Here is a 12,911-nt window from a genome sequence, read left to right as displayed (position 1 = left end):
TGCATCACTGAAGCTCTTATTACAGAATCACAGCCCAACTCTGCACAGCTTTCCAGGCAGCATCAGCAATAGCAAACAAAAGCAGCAAACAATTCACCCAGTCCTTGTGTCCTGGCTGCTGCCCATGCTGAGCTGGAAAACACCATGTACTTGGAGATGTATTCTTCTGCTTCACCCAGAATCCTGAGCACATGGATGCTAAAAAGGCAAGAAGTTTCGGGGACCAGAAAAGCATCTAGTAGATGTCTGAGTATTGTGTGCTGAGAGACAGATGCCTGCTCTGCCCTCCCTGGTGCTATCCTATGCACTCACTGAAGCAGTCCTTTGGAGATAATTGGAGCTATTTTTTGAAAAGCTAATGACATGACTTGATTTGGATTACATGTGGCTTGGAGAACAAAGTCAGTGGAAAATAACAGGGATTCTATAATGACTCTCAAACACTCATAGAAGCAACAAATAAGTGGATTTATGGGAATTGAAGAGTGTCCTCTATAACTGTAGTCTGGGCTCTATTTGTTTAGACAATGTAACTTTGCACATAATAACAAAATAACAATTCAAGGAGGTGCCTGAAAGCAATTAATTGTAATACTGGTTTATTGGTGTCTTTTGGATATTCCTCACTTTATTGGATTTAACACTAAAAAAAAACATTAAGCCTGCTTGAGTTTTTATTCCCTGTTTGACTTAGCTTCATAAACAGCAAAATGAAGTCTGTTTTCTACAGTCGCTTCTTCATTCTTCTTCCTTGGGTATTGATTGTTGTTATTATTATTGATATTGATACCAGGAGACCTTCTATTTCCAACAGAGTACCCACTGCTCGCCACTATTCTCCATACTGGAAGCATAGGAATGGCCGGGCAGCTTTGATGAGACCCCAGCCAAGTGACACCAGCATGGCTTCAGGGACCACTAATCAAGAACAGTTGACTAGCTCTGATAATCAGTGGGCAAAAAATAATAGTCTGCCAATTATATATGCCATTACCCCTACTTACAGCCGACCTGTGCAGAAAGCAGAACTCACTCGACTAGCTAACACATTCCGTCAGGTGCCACGTTTACATTGGATAGTAGTAGAGGATTCACCACATCCAACAGATTTGGTCAGCCGCTTTTTGTCTGAGGCATCTGTAAGGGCTACTCACTTGCATGTGCCCACACCAAGGAGATATAAACGATCTGGTTTACCTCGAGCTACAGAACAGAGGAATGCAGGATTGGCTTGGCTTAGGCAGAAATACCAACCCAAGACCAGTCATCATCTTCAGCGCTCGGGAGCCCAGCCACCTGTACAGCAGGAGTACCCAGCCGGCGTTGTCTTCTTTGCAGATGATGATAACACTTACAGTCTGGAGCTATTCCAGGAGGTATTTTCCATGTGTGTCAATTGTCCTTTATCCATCTCATTATGGTTAGCCACATTTGTTAGGGTATCATTTACTACACAAAATCTATGTTGTGTACTGTTATGCTATCTCAAATGTTATTCATCTCCAAGACATTAACCTTAGACAATAAGCATGCTTGTTCATGGGACACGTACACTGGCACTATAGACAGAAGTTACCTGTCTAGCAGTTTCAGCACTGGAGCCGGTGGACAGCTCCCAGCAGACTTACAGCACTGTTGCTAATGCCTCCAGCAAACTTTCTGATGCCACAAACACCCTGCTGTTCCACTCTCCAAAGAGCTCCTCGCAGCTGCTTTATAGGTGGCATGTGCAAAATATAAAAGAAAGCCTACAAACTGCAATATTATACAGAGATGATGTGTATTATCTAGTGGGTAAACTATTCTTAGTTTGACATGATTTAAGCATATTGAAGGGGTAATCAATTCGTTTTGCTAATTTATCCATTTAAATGATATTATGAATGAGTGGTAGGATAATAAAGGCATAGGTTACATGTAATCGTTTTAGTATTGGTTTTCTAGCAGAAATGTTTTGGATCGAAGATAAAATACTGAGGATTATACTTGTATATAGATGGAGTGAAATGCAGTACTTGAAGTTGCTGTTGTCCAAGACATTTGCTTTATATATTTAAGTGTGAATTGGGGAACTGAAGCATAATATACCAGCGCCATTTAAGCAAAACATTTGCCAAAATTAATGAATTTACAATATTTTGTATACAGAAAATAATTTTTACAGTAATCAGTGGAACAAAACAGTCTGCAGAGGGAGTCACTGCGCTAGTTTCAGAAAACCTGTTCCATGGGCTCTCAGTGCTCCTTCTCTTTGTAAGCTGAATATGTATGAATGAGCCTTAATTTGTGGCACCCCATACATTTACTGCAGGATTAGGGATAGCCGCACATGGAAACATTAGAGGGCGCATCTGTGGATGCAAAATCTGTGCGCCGTATGCTTAACAAATAGAACCAATTGATTTCAATGGGTTCTTTCACGTGGGTTTTTTTCGAGCGTGGGGGAAAAAAAGGACATGCTCTACTTTGGTTCGCAATTGTGCATCAAAGGCCTTGTCTGTCTGAAATTGCGCAATGAACTGCATGATTTTGTGGGTGTAAATGATAACATCTGGGCCTACCAAGTCAGCTGACCCGCCTAACTAGTCAGCTGACCGCTTACTAAGTACGCTGCCCCGCCTACTCAAGCATGGCAAAAAGTAGAGTAGAGAACACCGATACAGGTGCAATAGCCCACGATCGTACGCCCTGCATATTTCATATATGTCCTGCGATAGCAAGTGTATATGTACTTACGCCCATGTGTGGCCACCCTAAAATTTGCACTTTATAACATGAGAATGCAGTTTTCAAAGGTTCCATAGTTTTATTATGCATCAATGATTGTCTCTCAGTATACTGACTCTAAGAACTACACCAACCTATTATATGTGTATGTGTGTGTTAGCCATAACATTAAAGCAAACCTCCTACTCTAGTATGCATCATTAGTCTAAGGGCGGTTTCAAATGAATATATTTGCGGAGGCATTTTCATACATGAAAATCTCGCCCCTATAACTCGACAAAGAGAAGCCTTTGATTTCAATAGACTCGTTCAGACGAACGTGTTTTTTCTGCACAAAATTGTAATACGAGAAAAGATAGGACCAGCTCTATTTCTGTCCATGTTATGCAGAAAGCTGCCATATGAGGCAGCTTAAAAAAACGGAGGGGGTTATCCCGACTATAACGGAGAGAAAAAAGACAGCTGACCCTAATTTGACATTTAATTGCTATTCTATTCCATGGAAGTGGCGTAACACATGAGCATGTAAACTCGCATTTCAATTACGAAAGTAACCGAACTATCTGCTGCCACGTACGTATCAACCTGTTTCTTGCCATCTCCCAACTTCGTTCAGGCGCAAATACGTTTGTTTTCAATGGGTTCCTTCTCACTGTTCTTTTTTGCGCACGCATTTTGCTTGCACACAAAAAAGGAGCAACATGCTGTATTTTTGTGCGCATTCGCACATCAAAGGTCCCCATAGGAGTCTACGAATGACTATGCACAAAACACTGCGCATACTTGCGAACACCAGGGTGATTTCCCCGCCCATGTCAGAGAGCGGTGTCTGCGCAAATGTGAATAGCTTTTTTTGCAGGCACACGCGCAAAAAAGACTCCTTTACTGCACAAATAAATTGCACAAGTGCAAGCGTTTTTGCACCTACGCTCGTCTGCAGGAGCCTCAAGACACTTCAACTGCTTTCATTAACCAGTACTATCTACATGAGCAGTGCTGACCAGTATGTAGTATCATAGACTACCAATGCATGATATGTACAGTGTGCATCAGGTAGTCAGAGAAGCAGTTACACCATCTTTCTTTCAGGCCTGTAGGGTCATTTTATAGCAACTAACAGATAAAATTAATAACGTTTTCTTCTTAAAGTGGCACTGTCCAGGCTTAAGATATATTAGCTGATGCATTGGAATCAGGAAAAAATGGGCATATGAACTGATCTGACTGGTAAGGCCCAAATTGTGATGGCTAGATAATTGGGTTAGAGTCTCTTTAAAACAACAGGACATGTGGGGAGCTCCCAATATGTAATGGTTAGTCTCTACCAAAAGTGGTCCAAGGAAGAAAAATTCAATCAATGAACCAATGACAGGCTCATGGGCTCCAAAGCTTATTGATGCAGGTGGGGAGCAAAGGCTAGCCCATCTGATAGACTCTCTCAGAAAAACTACTGTAGCACAAACTGCTAAAAAAAAAAGTTCCTTCTGGCTATGATAAAAAGTTTGGGAACACAGTGCATTGCAGCTTGTGGTATTTGGGGCTGCATAGCTGTAGACTGATCAGGGTTCCCAGACTTACCACTTTACATCACCAAAAACCCCTACAATGGGAATGTGAGCAATAAATTTCAACTATGGAACAATGGCAGATTGTGGATTTGTCTGATGAATAACTCTTTCCTTTACATCATGTGGATGCCTGGGTACATGTGCATCACTTACAGTGCATGGGCAAGTACACCACTACATAGGGACTGTATTCCCTAATGGCAGTGGCCTCTTTCAGTAAGATAATGTGACCTGCCACGTGGCAAAAATTGTTCAGGAATGGTTTGTACAAGATATTGACTAAGGGCTCTTGCAAATAAGCATAGGCGCAAAAACACTTGCTCCTGTGAAACCCATTTGTGCAGTGAAGGAGTCTTATTTGCCCGGTCACCTGCGCAAACACTGTGCGCATTTGGGTAGGCACTGCTCATTGACATGGATGGGAGAATCACTGACACCTTGATTTAAATGGCTAATAGGTCAAATGAAGTGTCAGTGTTCACGACTATGTGCAGTGTTTTGCGCATACCCATGCATACATATGTGTGCAAATGTGCACTAAAATAGAGCATGTCACTTTTTTTTCACATGCGCGAAATGCGTGCCCCAAAAATGTGAGAAAGAACCCATTGAAAACAATGGGTTCTATTCTCTGCATATTGCGTGCTCAGTCACGCCCATGTGAATAAGACCTTCTCCAAATCTCAGTTGAATCTGTGGGATGTGCTGTAAAAACAAGGACGATCCATTGAGACTGTGCTGTTCAACCTATAGGAATTAAAAGGTCTAATGTTAACACCTTGATGCCAGATACCATGGGGCAACAGGGCAACTTTGTAAGCCTGGAAGAGACGATGCATTACTGAGTCAGAACTGTTTCGTCAGTCCAAGAGAGACCTACACAATAATATTAGACAGGTGGTTACAATGCTGATATATATGTATTTTGTTCCATACTTATTTTAGCACCAAAGGCCCCATAGATGTCTATGCGCAATTCCATGACCTCATTAGACTAAATAGCCTTTTAAATCACGCTGGGAGTGTGTCACATGCGAATGTGAACAGGGGTGTGTCGTGTGTGCAAAAAGTACAATACTATGCACCGATAGTATATATTTTTAGATTGAGTTTAAGGAGAACATCTTAAACAATATAGAGGGGGTATGCAGCGTATAGTCAATTAACATGTACTTGCTATTGAAAGAAAACATTACTGCATAAGTTTAATCTTCTTGAGAAGCCCACAGTAAGGAGTAAACAGTTATTGGTTGTCTGTAATAGAATGTATAAAATATATGGTTTGCCATAAGAATATTGATGCCTTCTATATTAAGAGTGGAAATTCTGCAACAAGTGTCCTGGAGAGCACACAGGAGCTGCTCCTTTAGGGAATGTCCAATATGTAACAAAGGATTTTTTGTATAAAAATACTTTTCAATACTTTTACCCAGAAGGAAAATATTCTTGAGTTCTTGTGATACTTGTAGAGTAGAATTTGAACCAAGAGAGCACAATAGGTGGCCTTTAAGGTTAGCCTTTTATTAAATATCTATAAAACTAGCAGCACAACCAATGAAAAATAGTGCCAAGTCTTAGGTTATTTTGCATCATTTGCAGTAAATGCTTTCGTCTCTATAAACTAGAAGATTTTTTCTCATTAATCCAATTTCAATATTCATCTTCTCCTTACAGTGAGGATGTTGGCTGTGATGTGTCTTCAGATTTGCATTTTTCTCCAGCTCTGCATTGTCTATTGCCCAAAGCTTTTTCATACGTTTCTATGATAGTGTGTTATATTTTATCACTGGTAACCATATGCTTCTCCTATAGATTTATCATGTGTGCACTGCGCAGTGATCATTTCTTCACACATTCCCCTGTGTTACTTCCCCTATTACAGCCTTGGATATATGTATTCATCTATAAAACCAACAATACAAAGGAAACTTACTAATTCAAATGGCTCATTTCAAGCTTGACATATCGTGTAATGGAAAGGATTGATCTTTCTCTTGAAACTGTTATCACTCTGTCTGGTGAAAGAGGCCTGAAATACGGTACCCATAAATAACGCTATGGATCTCCCTCTATGCCTCTTAAAAATGTTTATTCTTGACAGATTATGTTGATAAAGAATTAAAGGCACATCCACTGTTTTGTGCTGAATTTTTGTCAATATCACGAATCCAATAACGTTTTTTAACCCATCACTCTGCTACCAGCTGCCCTATTAACCGTAGTAAGGCTATAGAGACAAGCATATCCCTTGGTCTTTTCTATCAGCAGAGAAGTTATGCACCTGAAAGCTGTATTTGGCTGGTGCTATTCCCAGAAGAATATGTCTCGGATATAATCTTTGATACAAAATCTTTATTTTCAGGATAAAAAGATCTTAAGAACTATGCATTTTGTGCTCATGCCGAGCACTTCCTCAGATTCAGGATGGTTTAGTATAGATATTGTCCTGAACCTGAACGAATGCTAGGTCCGAGCATGAAAGGCATAGTTTTTGAGCTCGTTTTATCCTTGAAATAAAGATTGATTTCATACAATATCAAATATCATATCCAAGGCATCTGCTTGTGGGAACAGAGACAGCAAAAGACCCAGCTTTTCCTTAGGCCTCATTCAGACGGCCGTATTGCAAGCTGCACCTGAGAAACTCGCGTGCAATTTGCATCAGACAGCGCACGGACACCAATCTGTGTGCTGTCCAATGGGCAGGGTTAGTGCAAATTACATGTTCTTTTCTCATCTGCGATATGGAGATGCAGTGATATTTTTCACACCAAGGGCAGATTCAGACAAGCGTAGGAGCAACTATACTTGTCGGAGAGCGTAGTTGTGCCTAAACAAGGGGAATTTCTTCCCCTTCGCCGGCTTTTCAAACTCCACGCCAGAGCGCAATGAGTCTGAAAATAACAGCGGGAAGATAAGTGTTGCCCAATCTTTCCTGCATGTAGTATTCACAGGTTTTACATTCTAAATAATTAAAGCTCAATTAGTTACATTTTCTACTATACTTCGTATTTCAATTCTCTATTATCAAGATCTCTGCTTGCAACAATATATCAGTAAAGCTAAAATATAAAGGCTTGGAATCCATCACAGTATTAAATGTAGTATTATGGAGCCCATGTCAGATCCACACAAAACAAAGATATTTGTGGTGAGCTCAGACTGAATAATACAGATTTTCTGTAATAATGTACATACGTGTGTGTTGTTTTGTTGGAACAGCAGCACTGAACCTTTAACTCTAGAATTCAGATTTTAGATACATTACCTTTAGGTCTTTTGTGTAAGCATACAATGCTATCAATAGAAGTCATGTCTTACTCACTGTCTCGATCCATTAAAATGTTCCACTTAGCTGCATTTCTGTGTTCTTAAGCATGAATAGTCTTATTTAATAATGTCGGTTTCTATGTTAAAATCTAGGGCAAAAATTCTGCTTCAGATTTTATTCTTGGCAAAGTGATAGTTCTGACATTATCATGACCTAGCGTGATATCAATTATATAATATTGTTAGAAAGTACACACACTAATAGAGTTGAACACTTTGTTGGTATTGTTGACCATTTGTTACATTGCCATAGTTAGAGTATCTCTGCAGTTACTATTATACATTCTAAAATGTATCAATATCATACAGTAGATAAGTAAACCAATTCCAATTATAAAGGCCTGGAAACCCCGCAGTGAGCAGGGTTCTTCAGGTGTCACCTCTGGATTTAGGCCAGAGTCAAACCAATGTGTACCCGTATGTTGTGCGGTGGGTCCACATCCTCTGATCCTCACAGTAAAATTCCTTAGCAATATGACAAACTGAACAACAGACATTAATAAGGAGGTGGAACTACCACTACCAGTCAACATTTTCTGATTTATAATCCATTTCACATTATTATACCTCAGTTTCTCAGGAGTACTCACTTAAATGATGTTGGTTACTTTTTAATACCCCATGGCACAGTTTTTCATGGAATATACAGTCTTGAATTTTCAGATGTAGGGTTTTTCAAGATTTCTAATCCAAGCATCCCTACTATAGATGAGTGAGTATACTCGCTAAAGGCAATTGCTCGAGCGAGCATTGCCTTTAGCAAGCATCTCCCCCACTCGAGACTGCAGGTTCGGGTGCCAGCAGCGGTCACGGAGCTCTCTCTCCCTCTCTCCCCCCCGCTCCCTCCTGCTGACAGCCGCTACTCACCGCTCCCCCGTGCCGGCATCCGAACCTGCAGTCTCGAGCGGGGGAGATACTCGCTAAAGACAATGCTCGCTCAAGCAATTGCCTTTAGCGAGTATACTCGCTCATCTCTAATCCCTACTCATACAAACTACATCAGAGTACCCTCAAGAGTTACTAAAAGCATGAGCACTTTGTGTGTACAACCCAGAGACATATTCTGTACCCAAACCTAGGATCTAAGAGAACTGCCTGCATGTTTGACCATGAAGTTATGAGATAGAGCTTGCAGACTTTTCTGGTGAAGACTTAGGGTTCTTTAGATGGGTGCATGCTTAAATATGCTTGCCACTATGGAGCGTCTTTGCGCATGAACCTGTCAAAAGTCTTTTTTTTAAACCATTTACATTTTGTGCTATTGCGCTCAGTAAAAGAAAAAAAAGCAGAAAGATTGGTCTTGCCCTGTCTTTTCTCGCACGTATAAAAACTATGTGCCAGAAAGATAGGGCAAGGGAGTGTTATTACAAGCCAGACTTACAGTAGTCAAAATGAAACCATTGAAATTAATGGCTTTGTTTCATAACGCTTTGCAGGCATGATTTTCACGCCGGTGAAACGTGACGAAAACGCGGTGATATGTTTAAGCCCTTAGACCAACTTCATAGAAATACATTGTTGTTTGGCAGTGAATGTGAAGTGGCATGATAGACCAGATCAGTTGTCAGCATATAGAGAAAGCAGCTATATTATGTACACTCATTGTAATAAAAATCAAGCACCTAGAAGGAGTTGTCGGAATCAAATTAATTTTCAATATGTAATTGTAATGTGGATATACTGTAAGTAAGTGTTTACAATATCAGAGCAAAAGGATAGTTTATTATGGAAAACCGAACACTTGAAGGGAGGATCTAGTACCTTGTTGGGTTGCATCTAGATGCAAGATGTGATTATAGGGGGGCATGCTGGCATACAAGTTCATAATATCCTGCTGAATATCCCTCCATATTTACTGTTACTGAGCCTCTAGATTGTGCAAACTCATAGACTGTCAAAGTTGGTGTTCCAGATGGTCTCATACACGTTCTATTGGCAATAAATCCGGTGATCGAGCAGGCCACAGAAGTGTGACAATGTTGTGTAGACATTCCTGTGACATCCTTGCTAAGTGTTGTCAAGCATTATCCTGCTGGAAAATGCCTCTTGGAAGCCGCCATGAGAGGATGTGGCTGCAGGATGTCCTGAACATATTATTACGCTGCTATTACCCCTCGTACCACTACTAGGTGTGACCGACCCCAGACCATCACACCAGCAGTTGGGGTAGTGTGCCATTTCACAACAAAGGCAGGATTGAGGAGCTCACTCCTATGGTTCTGACATTGCCAGGGGCCTATAGCAGTATTGCACATGTTTCTGGATGTCAGACAACAAAACAGTAGGAGCTGCATGTACTCCTTTCCACTGGTGGTCTGTCAAGGGTGTCCCGAGCCCAGTCGCCTTGTATGCGTGTCCTCATTCATTCACTGGCTCCTCCTAACAGTCTGGTCAGAATGGATGAGGTTGTGGGCAATTTGTCAGCACTATCATCCAGTCATTCAAATAATGCACCTCTCTCAAACTCTGTTAACTGGGTGAAATCTCTTTTCATGAATTTAAGGCATGTCTATTGGTCAACAAGCTCTACACAATTGGAAAAAGAAGTCCACTACACAAAAGTAGCCTCTGAGAGCCTTTTTATAGGCCGAGGGTGGAACCACATTTAGGGCCTGAAGTAGCAAGACCGTTTATCTAATCACACCACAACTCTAATCATTTGCATATACTCTCATATAACTCTCATATACTCAAGACAACTTCTTCTAGGTACTTGATTTTATGGACAAACAGTGTATTATAAGGGAGCTGACAGATAGGGTCTCTAATGCCTAATCACAGAACACCATTTTAATAATACCGCTGTGCAAAATGATAGAGTAATATGTAGAAATTCAGGAAATCGACAATTTACAAAAATAAGTGTAAAGAGTACAAAACTATTTTCAGAGAAGTTCTTGAGCGATATTTTTTCAGGTTATAAAGAAAAAAAATCAAGAAATGTCATATTTTAAGTATATGGTACAACAACAAAAGACAAACTATTAGTTCATAGGAGGCATGAAGAGAGTGATGAATCCATTAGCAAAGACATGCGGTAGATAGATTTTTACAGACACAAATCCAACATTCTAATCCACAAAGAACTCCATTAACAGCATGTTATAAATGCATATTGTGTATTAGCCAAGCATAAAAGCTCCAAACTGAGTGTAAGGTGACATTGCACAAAATTGTAGAGGAAAGATGCATTCAATAAACTCTCACATTTAAAAAAGATGACTTCTTTATTTAAAGCTTGAGTGAATGAAAGCAAAATATAATTATAAGCACAGCCAACCAGACAAATCCTTCTATATTATTTTAAAGACACCTGTGTGACTTTATGTGGGGATTACAGCCTGGTTTTAAGATTCAGTGAAGACCACTAAACACATAAATAGAAATGTCTTAGATCTGCACCAGCAAATCAGTATCTAAGGTAATCGGATTAAATATTTGTGACTTTTTGAACACTATGGGGCTTAAGAAACCAAATATTGGCTAACTGATAATTTCAGCTATTTTGGGTAACTCATTGATGTCTCTGATGATGGAATTGTAATGTAACACTTAGACGCCCTTCCGGCAGGAGCGATAATTAGAATTTGTTTCTCAAGTTGCATGTGTTTATTTGTTTATTTAACTTTATATGTGTTATGTTCTCAAACAATTTCATATAGAAATATCTGAAAAGTCATATTTCAAACAGCAAGCTTGTCTGGTAGAATTCGTACATGTATTTTCTGATAGATAGACATATAACAAACACAAGAAAGACCCTTTTATACAGAGTATAAAAACTATGAGGGAGATTTATTAAGACTGACATTTCATATGCCGGTCTTAATATTACCCCCATCAGTGAAAGATGCACCTAGTAGATGAATTATACATAAATATGTCAGTTCGGGGCAGCCGTGTCACCTCCTGACAAGCCTCACCCCCTTTTTCAGGAAAGTGCAGTATACCTGTCTAAAAGTGCTAAAGTTTTGTGCAAGCCATGCTCGCAACTTACAACTTTTGTATGCCAAAAATGAATGATAAATCTCCCCTTATAACTTAAAGCATACCTGTAGTTTCAGGTGACTTTTCATATAAAGCTATCGTGTATGTATGGGAGAAATAGCACTATTTCCATCCATTATAAAACTTGTGCTGAAATTTATAGCAGGTTTTCTCCTCTGCAGGCTCTGCCTCTAATTCTCAGTTTTCCCTACTCTATTGAGTAGAGACTAGCTGCTGTGATGTTTTCCATGCACTGCATACAACAGTTTAAGAGGAGTGGAGGATGAAGGAGCCTGAAAATAGAGAAATAAGCATTTATATGTGATACTACAACATTTTTTATATTTGTCTATAGCATTGATATATAGACAGTTAAAGGGGTTGTCCCGCGATAGCAAGTGGGGTTATGCACTTCTGTATGGCCATATTAATGCACTTTGTAATATACATTGTGCATTAAATATGAGCCATACAGAAGTTATTCACTTACCTGCTCCGTTGCTGGCGTCCCCGTTGCCATGGTGCCGTCTAACTTCAGCGTCTAATCGCCGGATTAGACGCGCTTGCGCAGATGGATCTTTTCTCTTCGGCTTGGCTCGGCATCATCGGCGTTTTGGCTCCGCCCCTTGTACGCGTCATCGCGTAGCTCCGCCCCCGTCACATGTGCCGATTCCAGCCTCCTGATTGGCTGGAATCGGCACATGTGCCGGGGGCGGAGCTACGCGATGACGCGTACAAGGGGCGGGGCCAGAACGCCGATGATGCCGGAGGGAGCCGAAGAGGAAAGACCCATCTGCGCAAGCGCGTCTAATCCGGCGATTAGACGCTGAAGTTAGACGGCACCATGGCAACGGGGACGCCAGCAACGGAGCAGGTAAGTGAATAACTTCTGTATGGCTCATATTTAATGCACGATGTATATTACAAAGTGCATTAATATGGCCATACAGAAGTGTATAACCCCACTTGCTATCGCGGGACAACCCCTTTAATTGAGTCAATTTTTATGCACCATATAAATACAGATGTAATATGGCTGAAAAATATGTTCATCTGGAAGTAGACCTATTCCTAGTGTGCTACTAGCTTTGACATAAAGGGTTACAGATAGAGGATTAACATCATTTACTGTAACGTCAGTCCCAATTCTCCCACTAACATGCACATTCTCCAAAACAATAGGGCAGAATGAGATAAAGATGACTAGGTATCCCTAATAGTATTTTTTCAATTGGTGTATTTGCTTTTTGATTGAAGCTAAAATTTGTTGCATTCAGGGAATCTTTTCATACTATTTAA

General features: G+C 40.3%; 1 protein-coding gene across 1 annotated transcript in view; it reads left to right on the top strand.

The window, feature by feature from the left end:
- The first annotated feature begins 695 nt into the window (after positions 1-695).
- The window catches only part of B3GAT2 (beta-1,3-glucuronyltransferase 2), a 169,353-nt gene continuing 157,137 nt past the window's right edge, over positions 696-12,911 (top strand). Inside the window, exon 1 of the mRNA XM_066604394.1 lies at positions 696-1,376. Within this exon, the coding sequence (XP_066460491.1) occupies positions 711-1,376 (666 nt within the window). The 5' untranslated portion in view covers positions 696-710. The remainder of the gene's footprint in view (positions 1,377-12,911) is intronic.

The sequence above is a fragment of the Eleutherodactylus coqui genome, chromosome 1, assembly GCF_035609145.1.
Source record: "Eleutherodactylus coqui strain aEleCoq1 chromosome 1, aEleCoq1.hap1, whole genome shotgun sequence".
Lineage (NCBI taxonomy): Eukaryota > Metazoa > Chordata > Amphibia > Anura > Eleutherodactylidae > Eleutherodactylus > Eleutherodactylus coqui.
The sequence above is the reverse complement of the archived record's forward strand: the minus strand, read 5'-3'. Positions and strand labels throughout refer to the sequence as shown.